The sequence below is a fragment of the Nannobrachium achirus genome (genome assembly GCF_963921795.1).
Source record: "Nannobrachium achirus genome assembly, chromosome: 9".
NCBI classification, from domain to species: Eukaryota; Metazoa; Chordata; class Actinopteri; order Myctophiformes; family Myctophidae; genus Nannobrachium; species Nannobrachium achirus.
This window is the reverse complement of record NC_137818.1, coordinates 63,044,078-63,062,054: the sequence shown is the minus strand read 5'-3', so window position 1 is coordinate 63,062,054 and position 17,977 is coordinate 63,044,078. Positions and strand designations below refer to the sequence as shown.

Genomic DNA, 17,977 nt, shown 5'->3' with positions numbered 1-17,977 from the left:
CAGAACAACCTCCTGGGCTCACTGTCTCCCCATAGGGAGCCACTATAACATCTCTGTTAGATGGGGAGACATGGAGCCCCCCCAGGTACCCCCAGGGTCACATATTTCATGGCCGCATGTGCTCAGCTGTGCTACTCACACACACGCGCACACAAACACACACACACAGCGCGCGCGCGCACGCACGCACGCACGCACGCACACACACACACACACACACACACACACACACACCTACGTCTACACCCATGTCAAATCAAAGTCCTTATTATTAAAATAATGATGCTATTCTTTCATTCTGGTACCAGGAAGGACCATTTCTATTAAACTGGAACCTGAAGAACACCTGAGAGAGTATGAAACAAGTAAGTTTAAACATATCCTCCCCTCCAATGTGCCTTTTTTCATACATGTTCCTACCAGGCGCATAGTTCCGCCGATTTAAAACGAATCCAATACGGAACTAAAACTTCCTATGTTTGGCCGCTAGTTGCGCTGTTTTCCTCCCGCGAGGTACCAAAAAGAATTTGTCTACATTGGACCCCATTAGTTTTCCCCTTTGATTTTCTAACCTTAATAAACGTTGTCATAAATACTTTATGGTTCCTGTCGCTAGTGAAAAACTCCCTTTCAGTCACCATGATGTGCGTTTTGTGCAAATATGGTCCCATTTATGTTAAAATTGAAGATACATTTGCGGGGGGAGTGGCCAACTAAACTGATACTAGCCTGCTGTGTTCTTCTTCGTGTGCTTTATTTCGGGAGGCTCAACACCACATTCTCCCATGTATCCCTGCGGTTCCACGTGACCGTTGGCAGCCAATAGCATGCCTTGTGATTCCTGGGGTACCATTAAAACAATGATGGCGACACCCATACAAGGGGGGAAAAAAACTTCATTTTCGCAGCATAGAAACCAACGGCTTCGCATCGTCCATATTTTTTTTACAGTCTATGATTCCTACCTGGTTTGTTGGATTTCTCTTTTTGTTGCTCCTCATCCGAGTTTTGACGACCACTCCTCACAGCTAAAATGGGGCTTGTTAGACTCTCCCAAGGACCTCCTGGGCTCCCTGTCTCCCCATAGGGAGCCTCTATAACATCGCTGTTAGAGGGCAATCCTATGGGGAGACATGGAGCCCCCCAGGTTCCCCCAGGGTCACATATTTCATGGCCGCATGTGCTCAGCTGTGCTGCTCACACACACACACACACACACACACACACACACACCTACATCTACACCCATGTCAAATCAAAGTCCTTATTATTAAAATAACGATTCTATTCTTTCATTCTGGTACCAGGAATGACCATTTCTATTAAACCGGAACCTGAAGAACACCTGAGAGAGTATGAAACAAGTAAGTATAAACATATCCTCCCCCCAATGTGCCTTTTTTCATACATGTTCCTACCTGGTTTGGTGGATTTCTCTTTTTGTTGCTCCTCATCCGAGTTTTGACGACCACTCATCACTGCTAAAATGGGGCTCGTTAGACTCTCCCAAGGACCTCCTGGGCTCCTGGGAACAGCCAAGGACCTCCTGGGCTCCCTGTCTCCCCATAGGGAGCCACTATAACATCGCTGTTAGAGGGCAATCGTATGGGGAGACATGGAGCCCCCCAGGTACCCCCAGGGTCACATTTTTCATGTGCTCAGCTGTGCTACACACACACACACACACACACACACACACACACACACACACACACACACACACACCCCTACATCTACACCCATGTTAAATCAAAGTTCTTATTATTAAAATAATGATTCTAATCTTTCATTCTGGTTCCAGGAAGGACCATTTCTGTTAAACTGGAACCTGAAGAACACCTGAGAGAGTATGAAACAAGTATGTTTAGAAGAAAATCACTTACGCCGGTGTATGAATGTGTGTGTGAATTAGGCCTGTCCTCTAAAAATCGACGAATCGACGCGTCGTTTTAAGCCCCGGGAATCAACGCCAATTGTTTGAGTCGAGGAGTCGAATATATATATGTTTTTATATCACCAGTTAGCCTACTACTGCGGTGCACTGCTGGACTGGTGTCATGTACTTCCAATTGAGAGATGTAGCAATTGGCGAACAGTTATTTATTGTCTCGCACCAGCGTAGGGGTGAAAGTGAGACGGAACGGCCAGAACCGCCGCTTCGTTAAAACATTCGGAGCCGGGACAGTGTTCCGTTAAGAGGAGAAGCACGCTGTCAAAATCCCATATTAAATAACCTTCCACAGCACAAACGCACATCCACGAAGTATAAACAATCTACTAAAGTCAAATTAACATACACAAGAGGGTTTCCTGCAGGAAAAAGTCTTGACCAGGGGGGGATCTTCGCGCGTGCGCCGAATTTTTTTGATAATTAATTAATTAATTCGAGTAATTAATTCACTTAATTTTTAATATTAATTCTTATTTTTGCTCTATAAAAAACACATGAATGTGCCCATGATGACGGAAAACACAACTACATGCTATCATCCACATTTATTCAACATTGAATAACTTATATTGCCGGTTCGCCACCAAAGGGTTAAAAAAATAGTGTGCATGCTGGTGTACGAATTCGTGCACAGATGATGCACTATGCATGTACATGCTTTTCACAGCTTTCAAACAAAAAAATTTGCTTGGAAATCCGTTCAGGCATTCAGGAGATACCAGCCCTTATGTTTTCTTCAAATGTAAACAAACATGGCTGCCATGTTTGAAAGATAGGGTTGGTATGGGGGTTAAACATGCAATTTCGCGATCATGCCTAGTACATTGTTGGAGGTCCAAAAAGTTTTTTTGAAAAAAAAAATTTTTTTTGATTTTTTTTTTATTTTTTTATTTTTTTTATACCCTTGGGGGGGCGGGGGGGTTTTCTGGCCAGGCGGGGCGCCTGGCCTGTAAAGTGCTGCAGGAAACCCTGAGTGTAGGCTACTAGTTACATTTTCTAATTAAAGTGCTTCTGAATTGTTCCAGTGTTGTAAGTAATCCATGATGATGTTTGTTTCGCTGTGTTTGCGTCCATGACTGTCCACACTGAGGGCTCTAGCTGGGAGCTGTGCCTCCCGCTGTTTATGATCCGTTTCTGAAATGAATCCGTTCTCGACACTGACTCATTACTCTGTCAGTGCTCGGTGCCCCGCGACTGCGGACTGGATCCCATCGTTCATTTAAAAGAGCCGTTCAAGAGAGCGGAATCGTTCGCGAATGTCTCATCTCTACTGCACGGCAGTGCACGCTGCCGAGACGGGGCAGAGTTGAACAGCGGAGATGTTTTATTTGTTTTAACGGTGTGTTGTACATTGCTATGCAGATAACGTTTGTGCTCGCGCACCGATATCACCGAAAACACAGTGTATTTAATTAATCTTAATGTATTATTGTGTTGTGTTGATGAGGACGTTTAAAGCAACACTTTTTTTTTAATTTTTTTTATACAAAGTAGACTATAAAACGATTTGTCGACGCGTCGGAATGAACCCCTCGACTCGAGTCGACTTCAAAAATCCCGAGTCGAGGACAGCCCTAGTGTGAATGGGTGAATGTAACGCACATTGTAAAGCGATTGGGATAAAAGCGCTATATAAATGCACCATTTACCGTTTTCTCTCGCTTCTCAGCCAACCCTAATGACAGCAGGCTCTACAGAGAGAGGAAATCTCGCGCATCAAAGACGCCCCCCACCAAAAGTAAGTACTTTTTTTGCTTTTCCAATTATTCCTCTAATGCATTATCGCTCTCTCTCACATTACAATTACTATGTTACACACCCATATCTGAACTGACATCACACTCTTGACATGTATGCTGTCCAATCTAACTTTGCAGAAAGATGCTATGAAGACCATCAATATGGAGCAAACTCTAAGCCACCACGAACTCGAAGAAGAAAACAAAAAGGTAAAAACTTCAGAAGAGCATGTACATCACCACAACAACTCACAGGAATAGTGGACTTTCAAACACCTGCAATGGATTCATGTCAAATATACTCAAAACAAGTCAGCCAGAGTCACTTTTCATGAGTTTTTTAGATTCCATCTACAGGGAGCACATGGCGCAGTGGTTAGCGCTTCGCCTCACAGCTATAAGGTCCTGGGTTCGATTCCCGCCGGGGGACGCTGTGGGCACTGGGGGCGTGTTCCTCCCTCCGCGTCATCAGCGCCCACACCCTAGGTGGGGTTGGCGATAGGGCCTTTCTGTGTGGAGTTTGCATGTTCTCCCTGTGTCTCCTAGGGTTGATACCCTCACAAAAACATGCACGTAAGCCTGGTCTCAATAATGCCTCCCCCTGGCCAGCCGGGGCGCCTGATGGAAGGGAAAGGAACAACGTGTTCCTTCCACGCGCTACGTCCAAACCAGGGAAATCTCCACTGTCAGGTGAGAAGGAACAACTTGGGCTCCTCATGCATAGAAGGAAGCATGAGGTCAGTCCGTTGTCTCCCCAGGCATGGCAGAGGGAGAGCAGAGCCCAGGAGTACATAGGCAATTAATTAATTAGCACTGGGTGAAAAATGGCTTACAAATACAAATTAAAGTTTAATAAAAAGATTCCATCTACAACAGAGAACCAACAACTTTAACACCCTTCTCAGGTCTGGGAAACTTACACAAGAATACTTATATGATCAATGCTCCAAAATAGAAAGTGGCCGGATGAACTACTACAGGAGTAGAGAACTACAGGACAAGTACAGGGCCCACCAGTAATCAGGTCTGTCTGATGCCATAAATACACAGCAAGCACGACCAGGACAGACTGAGACAACCAGGATAGATAATTCTGCCAGCCTCACACTGGTAGCCCCAGATGTGCAAGCACTTTCTAGATGCCCTTGCCATAGCAGCCAGATACAGAAAGTTTGACCTCTTCACCACCATTATGGCAAACTCCAACAGTGACGGTGTACTCAATAACATCCTTCCAGGACAGACCAGACATTGAAAACAAAGTCTTCAAAAGGAGTGTGGAGAGCTCCTTCATTACATAAAGCTGGGAGTCTTTGGGAAGATGAAGGCTAGGAAGTAGGAATAGTATACACACTGTGGAAGGGCAGATGAGAGGACGGAAACAGGCCCACATACTGCTACTCCTATATGAGATTTTGACTGTAGATGATATAGATAAAATGATTAGAGCAGACATACCTGACAAAGAAAATGAGCCAGAGCTGTATGAGCTGGTGTGTCAATCCATGCTACATGGAACCTGTGGCTCAACTTACACCGACAGCCCCTGCATGGTATCTGTACTAAGAAGTTCCCTAAAACCTTCTGTGCCAACACACGACTGCCTCATGATGGTCATGGCTACCTGTAGCCCCTCTCGGGACCCTGTTTACCTTTTTTTGTATTGCGGAAGACGGCTCCTTAGTTCACTCTCCCTGACACACACGCCTACCACTGAACCAAGAACGGCACTAGGCTACCGCAAAAACGTGTGTGATCTGCGCTAATCGGGGTTGCCGTTAAGTAAAATTTAGCAGCTTTTTCCAAACTGTATCTCTCGATTCCCCATTGTGTCACATGTCCCGCCTCCCCGCAGCGTGGTTGGCTAGCAGGTAGTAGCAGCGTATCTCAGCGTGTCTAGATCAGAGGCAGGAATGTACATCCACAGAACAAGTACACCCCCCTGAATATGACACTGATTACTAGTGTCATACAAGTGACTGGTAAGTCACTAGCATGTCTCAGGGACTTAACCCCAATCCAAGCCCTGATCCTGAGTTCCAAGCAGAGAGGCATTGGTGTCCCATTTTTATAGTTTATGGTAATACCTGGCCACTGCCAGGGGATTGAACCCTGGCCTCCGAATCTCAGGCCGGACACCCTAACCACAAGGCAACTGAGTTTGTTTGTTGATTAGGGTACATGCCATTTACCCTAATCAAACTTTGAGTAAGGCAATCATTAAAATGCCTGAATTGTCATTTTATATAAATGTAATAAGCAGGGCATAACAAATATAGTGTACAGTATAACCTTGCTAATTGGTGGATGAACCTAGGTCAATATGAAGAAAGAAATAGTGTGAGATGCTATAAGATTATTTCAGCATCTTGCTGAGGTACATTTTAACACATGCTGTGCAGACTAGGGGTGAACAGAGGACTTTGTAATTCTTTGTAGTTCTACTGCCAGATTTATTATTTATGTATTGGGGCTGGTGCCAGCAAAAAGCAGCTTACCTTTGCAATGTTGTAGAAAAAGATGTATTCGTTATTTCCAATGATTTATTTTTATTTTTATTGGACCTATTAGATGTGTACTTTAGCCAAGCTGGCGGCAGAGGGCAGCCTTATGCAAAGAATGGATGTGAATTGGGCCGCTCCGCTTGCCGTCGTTCAGAGCATAGAAATGCATAATCTAGATCAGCCGGGAAGTGAATTGGACATCATTGATGTTTACGTGTGGTGGAGATTTGAAAGCAGCATTGCGGGAGATGTTTTTACTGTAAACCCGCGCGACCCCTCATCAGCTTACAGTCATCAGACAAGGTAAAAGAACGAGTATTTGTATTGGCAACGAGCTAGGGTCAAAATTGAGGCGAACGGGAACGTCTGAAGCGGTAAAAGAATTAACCATTTAGCTATGGCTGTATGAACCATATAAGCTAGAATGCCTACTGAGTCTCAAAAACCTACTTTCTGGCCTTGACAGCACACACATCCAAACAGAAAAGTTCTATCTAATTGTATTAAACAACGTTAAACTCATTTTGCCACTCACTTTGTCACTCGATTTTGCCATTCAGTTTATGCATGCGCATACCCTCTATAGTTTACCCTATAGAACCCATCTTGCATACTATTTAAAACATGTGTTTTTCATGAAAGATGTTTCTCTCCCCTCATTCTCTGTCCCAGATGGATTTCCTTTCCAACTTCCAGTGAAGAAACCCTGCCACTGTGACCAGTGCGGAAAGTGTTTCAGGTATCCTGCGTGTTTAAAGATTCACAAACGAATTCACACAGGAGAAAAACCCTACAACTGTGACCAGTGTGGTAAAAGGTTCAGACTAAAGCATTATCTAAAAGCACACCAGATGCTAATTCATGCTCGAGTGAAACCCTACCAATGTGATCAGTGTGGCAAAGAATTCGGCATGAAGCACTGTCTCTTAATTCACCAGAGAATTCATACAGGAGAGAAACCATACCAGTGTGATCAATGTGGTAAAATGTTCTGTCAATTGGCCAGTTTCAAGTACCACCTACAAATTCACACGGGAGAAAAACCCTACCTCTGTGACCAATGTGGAAAGTTTTTCAGTACTTCTCCGGACTTGAAGATTCACAACCGAATTCACACTGGAGAAAAACCCTACATCTGTGTCCAGTGTGGAAAACGTTTCACTGTTTATGCTGGCTTAAAGACTCACCGCCGAACTCACACTGGAGTGAAGCCATTTAAATGTGTATGTGGAAAGAGTTTTGGATCTCGTTCAGAATTAAATCTTCATCAGCGTAATCATACAGGAGAGAAACCTTTTGAATGCAAACAGTGTGGAAAAACTTTTAGATGGAAACAAAATTTTAAGTCTCATTTGTGCAACGCAACAGGACAAATCTTACAACCATGAACCATATTGAGAAAAACGTTCATGCAAAGACTTACCTCAAGACAAGGGGATATTTGAAAGAACAAAAATATTACTTTTATTTGGTGATACAAATTACTGAATTTGATCCCTCTTTTCTGTTAGTTTTTGTCCTGTTTTTTTCCCTGTTTTTAGGGGTCGATCAGGCTTTGGAGGTATGGAGGTGCCATACCTTTAGTACCATACTTATAGTGGTGCCTTATCTACTTTTCATTACATGAGAAATAAACATCCACTTAATTCCATGTCATGCCAGGACTGCTGGGTTCTCACCTGCATCACGATACACGTAGCAGCAAATTACTCATTCATTATTGGTACATGGATGAGCTCAATGAAATCATTCATGAACTTTGACAAATACATTACTTGGAATGCTATTAATGTTTAAAATTCCACTGCAAACTTGCAAAACATATTATTACACTTGACGCGAGGACCGCTTGGTTTCCTATCAGCATCACTTGTATCTGTCAACATCAAATGCATAATTTGTACATGGGTATGGTTAAACATTGACTTTACCCAGATTGCTATCAATGTTTACAATGTTAAAATACATCATAAGACTCCAAACCCATCTGTAGGGACTAAGAAAATCCATACCACACTATCATTATGTAGGCATGTAGTTAGTACTGTAGGTATGTTTGTATCTATACCTCCTTCTCCTGATAGTTTTTATGTATAAAAGGTTCAGGCCAAAGAGTTCAGCCGCCCGTGTTCATGCCTACATATGGAGATCTCTGTATCTGTCAGTCTTTGTCCTTTTAATGCCCATACATGGAGATCTTTGACATAGGCATGCCCCATTTGTGCCCATATTGAGATTGTTTTGACTTGAGATTTGTTTCTGCCTGATGCCATGACGACACATCAAGGTTACACAGCACACTCCATATTTGGGTGTAGCTGCATTGTGAACCCCTTATATGGTTATAGCCCGAGTCATAGTGACTTGAGTGTGGAGCAAATAAATTACAGCAAATGTATGGGTATACCAACTAGTGCACATTTTTGTGACCGAAGGTCGCAGTTTACCATGAGAAACGTCACAGCTTGTCTGCGTGTAGACGCTCGTGTTTACGGTCTATGGGCAAACCCATAGACCGTAAAAATGTGTCATCATGATGTCATCGTGTCATCTGATGTCACTGTGATGTCAGGGGAACCACTCTACCAGAATGGGTTTGCCACTCTGACATCACGCTCTGGCTTCACTGTGATGTCACACTAACAGAATCCCTTATGCCCATATATGGAGTTCCCTGATGTCATCAATATTAAGGATGCCCTGTTAGAGAGATCCCTGTGATGCTAGGGGGAACAAATCCATTTATGCCCATATATGGAGATCCCTGATGTCCACACACCCCTGATGTCCACATCACTGTTGCGCAACCTCTCCCTTTGGGGCCCTTTAGGGCGAGGTCGCTTGTCGCCCTGAGGGGTCTTTCTAGTATCTATTTACCAGGGGGTATAAGTATTTTCCAGTGTCTTGTCTTGTTAAATGTGAAGCTATTGACGTGTCACAAAAATAATGTGTGATAATGAATACGTTATGAAATGACTGTTAAATCAGGCAGGTTGTTTATTTATAAAATAAAACCTGATGTCAAGTTGCAATATAGTAGGCCAACTTTATACTTTTTTTTTATCATATAAATTTGTATTATTCTCTCTGTATAATAAAGTTCTTGTTGAATAACTGGGCTGTACTTCTGTATTTATTTTATGCATAAGTGTATTAAAGTTGTCTTATGTGTAGGCTACCTGTAACAGTTTGACGCTAATTACACAATAGTGCTTAGGCTATATGGGCGACATGGTTTATAAAAATGCATTAGACTTGTAACTTGTAAGTGCATCATTAAGACAACATAAACAATATCAAGCTAAAAATGCAGGATGGCAAAGAAACTGATGTAAACTAAAAATTAAGCCGCCAAGACCTCCAACAGAAGGTTGTTGGAGCCTCGAGTGAGTTGTGATGAGGTGCAATTATATTATTATTATGGTATATTGCTTAGTAGTTAATCCATTTGCTAAGCAAAAACAAGATTGAAGATTAACCCGCACACTCTGCTCCAAATGACTGAATTTTATTGACAACGTTTCGAGCACTAGCTCTTCATCTGGTCAAAACTGTTTTGACCAGATGAAGAGCTAGTGCTCGAAACGTTGTCAATAAAATTCAGTCATTTGGAGCAGAGTGTGCGGGTTTCTCTTAAATCTTGCTATTTTTCCACCCAGCACCTCATTAAGAGATGTGCGTATTTTTCTACTTTTGATCATTTCTAAGCAAAAACAACACATTCCTCTCAGAGCTTGTTAAAAAAAATCAAACCTCGGTTCGAAGTGAAGCGGTGAATTTTTATTCTATGTGTTCTAGAGCTATGAAATCAGTGTTCTAGATCTATACATTGAGTGTTCTAGATCTATACTTTCTATGCGCTTTAGTTCTATATTTTTTATGAATTCTGAATTCGAATGATTTTGTCTGGAGGGCCAAATTGTCATGTGAAGCTTGACACCACTTCAAAAACCAAGAACTCCTTATCTTCACATGGCCATAAAACAAAGGGGCCACTGACTTGCTGCCAGCTGTGACCTTCCATTCTCTACTCCCTACCTTCTGACCTTTTCTACAAATGGTTCTCAGGACTCAAACTAGCAAATGTTTACAAACATTGAGACTAAATGCACAGCTGACTGTATCATGTAACAGTCAGCTGTCCAATCCCCAAACCTGTTGTTTTGGGGAGCGCTGGTTTCATTGGCAAATTTTGGTATGGACCCTGCGCACGCATTTAGTTTTATCAGCAGAACAGTGGTGTTTTGTAGAATAACTAAACAGTGATACCAGCACAAATTATAAAATTTACGGCACAATTCAGCACTAAAGAATGACACCATTTTTCATCATATGGGGTGCCAACTTCACAGAGCTGATGCAAGGTAGCCTAGTAAACTGACTCCTCCCATCTTGAAGGCAGGAAGAGTCTGGTTTACGAAGCTAGATGCAAGGAGCTTAGGAGCAGCAAGGACTCGTATTTGTCTATATAGTTATACACACCACACAAGGAGGACTTTAGCCTAGCACAGCTTAACTATCCACCCGTTCATGTTAACACAACTCATGAAGTTAACTAACTGCAGTTAGTGCAGTATAACCCATGGCTACGCCAGGCTAGGACTTACTAGCAGCAGCAATACGTAGGCTAAACAGCATAGTCCCTAATACAAACGTTCTACAACATGGCGAAAAGAAGACGGAAATCATTTACGCTGATTGACGATGCCAAGCGTATGCGCTTGAGTCGCGCTGCAGAGACAGAAGCAGGTAGGCTATTATGTCGTTTTGCTTTGCCAATGTTAAAAGTATGTTTTCTCATGCAATTAAAGCCCTTAGCTAAATTGAGAGAGTGTGTGTGACTCCTGCCCTAACTATAAAAGGATCCCATATGCCATAATAATAATAATACATTATAATTCTCCTCTAAAATGTAAATTTAAAAACACTTTCAAGAATGTATTTATTTTAATACTACTTTCACTTAGGGGATATGCCAGTTAATCTGTGTACTTAGCGTTCACAGGTTATATAACTTAAAATGTTAATTGGAATTTTGTAAAAAATTCCCCTTTTTCAATATTTAAAAAATTAAAAAAACGAATAATGAGTAATTTTTTTCAATGTCTAAACTTTTGCGCAAAATCAAAGGTTGAGAAAATGGAAAAAGGCATTTTGGAGCCCTAATTTGTATTTTTCATTTAGTCTATTTTTCATTTTCTCGTTCTGAACGCTACCGGACGTAAATGCTGTGTTTTTTCAAAAATCCATTCAGAATGGAAAAATGAAAATTAAGGAAAAAGACTCATTTTCCAAATTATGTTTTTGTGTTTTGAATAGAGAATAGAAAACTCGGATTATGACCTGAGAATCACCATGTATTCATTTATCAATATATTTATTTATGTTGACCGCGGTTTTTCATTAGCTGAGACGGGTAGGAATCGCTCGGTTGTGTAATCGTGGACCGCACGGCATGCGGGGGGTCCGCGTCTCTACGGACCCCCGTCTGTCACCCCACCGTTCAGGGGGTCCCTGAGCCGGCAAGCAGGCCCACAGGAGCCTCCTACGCACTACCGGAGCCTCAAGGACACGGACCAATGTACTGTAGGCTATACAAGCTCGCGTCCCCGCACAATGTGCGCTGCCGCCGAGCGTTCCACGGACCACCCGCTTCTCAGGAGGGCTCGTGGGGGTCCCTGGCCTCCGACCTAGCACCGGGGGTCTGGCATGCAGTTCGCGGACCAACGACGCCGTTCCACATTAATGAATGGATAATAGTAGGCCTACCTGAACAAATTACGCGTAAAATGAACCCAAATGAACGCGTACGGTCCATTTGGTTTCATGTACAACTCTACATCATTTAGCTGACTGCGCTAAATGACGCACGTTGTGGCTCTGGCCACAACGCGTAGCAGGCACGGAGTGTCCGTGTGTGTGTGTGTGTGTGTGTGTGTGTGTGTGTGTGTGGCCTATAATCAATCAATCAATCATTCTGTCTGTATCTGTCTGTCTGTCTGTCTGTCTGTCTGTCTGTCTGTCTGTCTGCAGCCTACTTTAATGTTTTCCTGTGTAAATAAGCCGAAAAGCGAATAGATTCTGCGCCAAAAGTTAGAAATTAAAAAAGGGACTCGTTATTCGTTTTTCTGTTTTTTTTTTTTTTTTTTAAATATTGAAAAGGGTCCATTTTTTGAAAATTACAGTTAGGAAAAAAAATGAAAAATAGACTAAATGAAAAATAGGAATTGGGGCTCCAAAATGCCTTTTTCTGTTTTCTCAACCTTTGATTTTGCGCTAGAGGTCTTCATGGGTCCAATTGTAACTACCCGAACCCAAAAGGACCCGGGGAAAATGGAGCCGGACCCATTTGGACCCGTCTATAATTTGGAATTTCAGAACCGTTACCCGTCTCGCCCCGAAACGTGACGGACCCGGTCCGACGGCCCCGTACTATTAATAGGCAAATTAGATCCGATACCTGCGCAGAACGAGAGGTCCGAGACCCGAACCTGTGGCCCCGAAATGAGGGAATACCAACGTTATTATTAAGAGTTGTATGAGACTTCTTTCTTACCTAAACGTCGCCATGGTAATGGTTGCAGCAGCTGCTGCTGCTGCTGTCAGCGCGGCGCTGCGTCTCGTCACAACATGATCTTTTCCCAGACCAGTAAGTCAATCAATGTGGACAGTTTGTAAATACAAATAAATCCATGTCTTCTTTATTCCTTCTTCTTTGGCTAGCCAATGATGCTAATGCTATCATTTTCTGTCGCATGTTGTTGATAATAGTCTGCTTTGAAGTTTCCATTATGCTTTGCAGAGCATGACAAAACGCGATGACAACTCCATTGTGATTGTGAACCACAAACCAACACCTTACGTTAATATCTTTGATAATAATAATATAACTGCCCCAGACACGGCAAACAGTGGTGTCCTCCTCCTGAGGCTGAGTTTCTAAACAACTTTATTTCACTATCTAGACTTAAGATTACCTGCTGTATCATTTAGGGCCATCTTGTGGCGAAATCGTTGTAGTGCACTTGTATGCATCTTTTTTCAATCTCGGCTGACTCGGTTCCCCTCGGGTATCAGGAACCGGCGATTTCACTATCAAATACCCAGGACCCGTGACATACGGCGGCGGCTCCGACCCGGCCCGGACCTCACTGCGCATAAACGGCCCCGTTACCCGGCTCGGGGCGGGTCGGACCCCGGGTAATTTCGGATCTCGGGCAGGTCCGAAGACCTCTATTTTGCGCAAAAGGTTAGAAATTGAAAAAAATGACTCATTATTCGTTTTTTAAATGTTTTAAATATTGAAAAAAGGGACATTTTTACAATATTCCAATTAACATTTTAAGTTATATAACCTGTGAACGCTAAGTACACGGATTCCAGTTGCAAGTTGATGATGTCATTGTGTGGATTGGATGTGAAAAGAATAACAACATAATATTTCCTTTCAGCATCAAATCAATATTTTAAATGTTTTTATTTATTTTTTTCCCATAAATTACAAAAGAATTACAAATTATCAACTTTTGACGCATTTCCCCTCTTGAGTAGAAGATGAACAGTTTCTAAAATAAATAAAATATTGAAGGTGTTTACAAAATATATATTTTAGTTATAGAGGGCAATTATAACGTATTGAGGCATATTTGGCTTATTAGCCACTAGCCAGGGATCATTTTAATGCTTCTCTGTGCAAACTAACACTGTCAGTGTTAACCCATTGTGATCCCATTCCCATCCCCTATGTATTGTCCATTCAGTCACCCAGACCCTAGTCTCTCAAGAACAGCCGAACTGAGCTCGAGTTAAAACTGAGCTCCAGTTAAGTCAAGTGAAAAGGATCGACCTTTTCCTTGACGATGGCTAGCCAGATTGCCCAGACCCTAAAGGCTCATTCATACTCCAGCCAAGGCTTTTGAAACCATAGCAAAGGTTACTGCGTGTGTCTGCCACAGCCTCAATAAGGAACAACACAGACACAACAACACTAATCTTGAGTTCACATAAGTTATTTCCTTGGTCATAGCCATATCTCTATCATATGTGTCCCAGCACAGCTGACGGCTAGTCATAAAAATATATTTATTTAATACCGGACTTCTACTTGTAACAGAGTATATCTAAAGGTGCGTTCGGAAACCCGCACCGGGTGTGTGCTCAGTGTAGTCAGTGCAGTGGGTGTGACGTTGGAGAGTGCGTTCAGTGTGGCTTATTTACGAACGACCAGTTTTAACAGGCAGCTGTGAGCTGTGTGCTTTTTCACTCTGAACTCTGAAGGTATGCTAACGTAACGTTGCTATTAGGAGATGTAGGTCTAATTCACAACATTGGCATACCTACTGTTAATTTACATATTGTTAATGCGTGTGAAACTATCAAGCCCAAACGACCAATTAAGCTGCAAGTGCTGTATTTTGCGGTTATTTCCTCCATTGTTCACAGCTGAGAAGCATTCGAGACACGGCCATGAAAACCAACCAATCAGAACACCGCACCACACCACCACACCGCCAAACCCCATCTTCTGAGTAGGGTTGGTGAGTGCGTGCACTCAACACACCAGTGCGCCGCGCACTGGATTTCCAAACGACAACGCACCAAGTGCACCGAATAAACGAACGACAACATGGCACACCAGTGCGTTGAGTGCGCATTTCCGAACGCACCCTAAATTGCAGTGGGCATATACTTTTACTTAAGTAAATACGATTCTTCCTATAGTGGCACAAAGTTCTATGGGGCACCCGTTTTTGTCAGTCCACGTTGCTCTAAGGGAAGCTACGTGCGCAACACCGTAACTCGTGCCCTATCTAAATTGGTCGGCTAACTGTGCTAACTGTGCTAACTGTGCTTCATGTAACATCATCAGTGTTTGTGTAACTTCAGTCAGAAGGATAATCTGACGGTTCTGACAGACTTAACCGCCTCGCGTTGTGAGCTTGTAGAAGAGCAACAATAGAGTTGGGTCGCCGTTTTATTCCATGTGTAATTGTGTATACCATGCCTGCGTTAGCCTGCAGCTAGCGCTAGCTAGCCGTTAGCCACTCATCAGCCAGTCATCCAGAATAGTCTAATAAGTCAATTTTCCAACGGCGAGTGAGCGAATGCATTCCGTGTCCTTCATGGATTTTTTTCCCTGGCTGTCAATGTTTTTATTGTCCAAAAAGAAAATGCTCTGAACGTTGTAATGTTTGATACTGATCACAGCATAAGCTCTTATTGTGAAGTTTGTGATACACGTTATGAGACACCTTATTGTGACAAGCAATAGACCGGATGTCAGTTGATCCCCGGTACTCCTACAGAGACAGTGAATAAACAAGAACTCCCGCGTTAAGCTGAAAGTTATATCTTGTACCTGTGTCTATTATTATATAGTTGGCTATAGTACACGTTGTATATAGACCATCACAACATGGTATCAGAGTAAAAGTAGCAAGACTACGGACCCGCGAAAAAACTTCTAAAAAAAAAAAAAGAAAAAATCGAGGGAAAATCGAAAATGGATGCTTTTGGAGTACCTACCCCAAAGATGGACTGGGATTCATCTAATCTACCAGATGCCTGGCGGAGATTCAAGCAACATGCTGAACTCATGTTCTCAGGACCGCTAAAAAAGAGAGCAGAAGAGGAAAAATGCAGTTTCTTTCTGCTGTGGATTGGGGACAAAGGGCGGGACATCAGCAACACATGGACGCTAACGGAGGATGATGCTAAGTTGCTAAAAACATACTATGACAAGTTCTCAGCATACCTCACTCCAAAAGCAAACCACATATTTGTAAGGTACAAATTCCATGAGAAGACACAAGGAAGCGGTGAGTCATCTGAGCACTTTGTGACAGAGCTTAAACTGTTAGTCAAAGACTGCAACTACACAAACAGTGATGAGATGGTCAGGGACCGTATTATTTTCGCTACCAACTCACCCAGAGTGCGCGAAAAGTTCATCAGCCAGGGGCCGGAGCTCACGCTGGAACAAGCCATCGATATAGCCCGCTCCCATGAGCTATCACGAGTGCAGCTAAAGGCTATGGCTAGTGACAGCCATGAAGTGCATGCAATTCATCGCAAACCTGGAAAGCCAAATTTCAGGAGAGGTGCTAGCAAGCACTATGAAAGCCCAAAGTCACAGGATAATGCCTGCAGCAAGTGTGGAGGACACCACAACAAATCAGAAGAGTGCCCAGCTAGAGGTAAACAATGTCTAAAATGCCGAAAATTCAATCACTATGCAAAAGTGTGTAAAACTAAGTCCCACACCCCAAGTAGAGCAGTGCACAGAGAGATCCACACAGTTGGAGAAGATAATGATGATAATAATTCTGAGCTGTTTGTGGACACTGTTACTACAGAGATGAGGAAAGTGCATATGCAGACATAGGATTGGGGCCACAGAACAGACAGTTGAGTTTCAAGCTGGACACTGGGGCACAAGCAAATATAATACCTGTCAATGACTTTGATGTGCTCATGCCCGGCACACAGTTAATAACTGCTGACCGCAAGTTAACTGGCTACGGTGGACATGCACTGGAGGTAAAGGGCTACTGTAAAATAACAGGCAGATACAAGGCCAAGTCAACCACAGAAAAGTTCTACATAGTGAACTGCAGAGGCCCACCCATTCTAGGCTACAAAGCATGCAAAGCCCTGGGACTCATCAAGGTGGTGTATGCAGTCAACAGTGACAAAGAGAGCAGCACCCAGTCTAACCACATACTAGAGAGAGAGGCATACGACTAAACCCAGAGAAGTGTCGCATCTGTGTTCCTGAGGTGAGCTACTTCGGTCACAAACTCACAGCCGACGGTTTGAAACCAGACCCACTTAAAGTGAAAGCCATCAGAGACATGCCACCACCAAAAAGTGATGCTGAGCTTGAAACCGTACTAGGCATGGTAAACTACCTGGCGAGATTCGCACCCAATCTGGCCGAGGTGTGTGCGCCACTCAGATGCCTGTTAAGGCAGGAAGCAGAGTTCAAATGGGACACGACACATGAGAATGCATTTCAACAGATGAAAGACATTATCACAGCGGAGCCAGGGCCTGTGTTGGCCTACTTCGACCCTGAAAAGGAAGTGACACTGCAAGTGGATGCGTCAAAAAATGGCCTGGGTGCAACCATCATGCAGGAAGGCAGGCCAGTAGCATATGCATCCAAGCTGCTCAACAGCACGGAGCAAAACTACGCCCAAATTGAGAAGGAGCTATATGCAGTCCTGTACGGGTGTAAGAGGTTATTTCAGATAACGGCCCAGCCTACAGTTCACGAGAATTCAAGCAGTTTGCAGAGTCGTGGGGCTTCGAGCACGTCACTTCGAGCCCGCATTATCCGCAGTGATTCTGAATCAATTGCAAGCATTTGTTTTGCACAAAAAACATTCCTTGGGCTAAAAATGGACCCCATACAACTGTGAAAAGTGATGACTCATCACTAAACCATAGTTTTGTGGGCAATTTTTAGCCCAAAGAATGTTGTTCATGCAAAACAAATGCTTGCAATGGATTCAGAATCATGAGAAACCCCTAGTTAGACCCTTCACATGATACTTAAACTCATTCTGAGCCCGAGACATTAACGGATTATAAAGTCCAGAGTGCCTGTCACTTCTTCCATTAACGGCCACTATCTTATTTTGAAGGCCAGAAGTCCAGACCGGAAACACTTCCGGTCTGACGTCATCGGGTCCTGCGCCGGAACCGATCGTTGTTTATGTGGTGCCATGCTGGATTGCATCGGAGCATTTATACATGTGTTATATAAGCGAGCATCTGCC

At 43.2% G+C, this 17,977-nt stretch overlaps 1 protein-coding gene across 1 annotated transcript in view; it reads left to right on the top strand.

The window, feature by feature from the left end:
• The window catches only part of LOC308290583 (uncharacterized protein), an 85,207-nt gene that overhangs the window by 2,138 nt on the left and 65,092 nt on the right, over positions 1-17,977 (top strand). The window contains exons 2-4 of the mRNA XM_080732487.1: positions 309-365; positions 1,308-1,364; positions 1,802-1,858. Of these exons, the coding sequence (XP_080588613.1) occupies positions 1,310-1,364; positions 1,802-1,858 (112 nt within the window). The 5' untranslated portion in view covers positions 309-365; positions 1,308-1,309. The remainder of the gene's footprint in view (positions 1-308; positions 366-1,307; positions 1,365-1,801; positions 1,859-17,977) is intronic.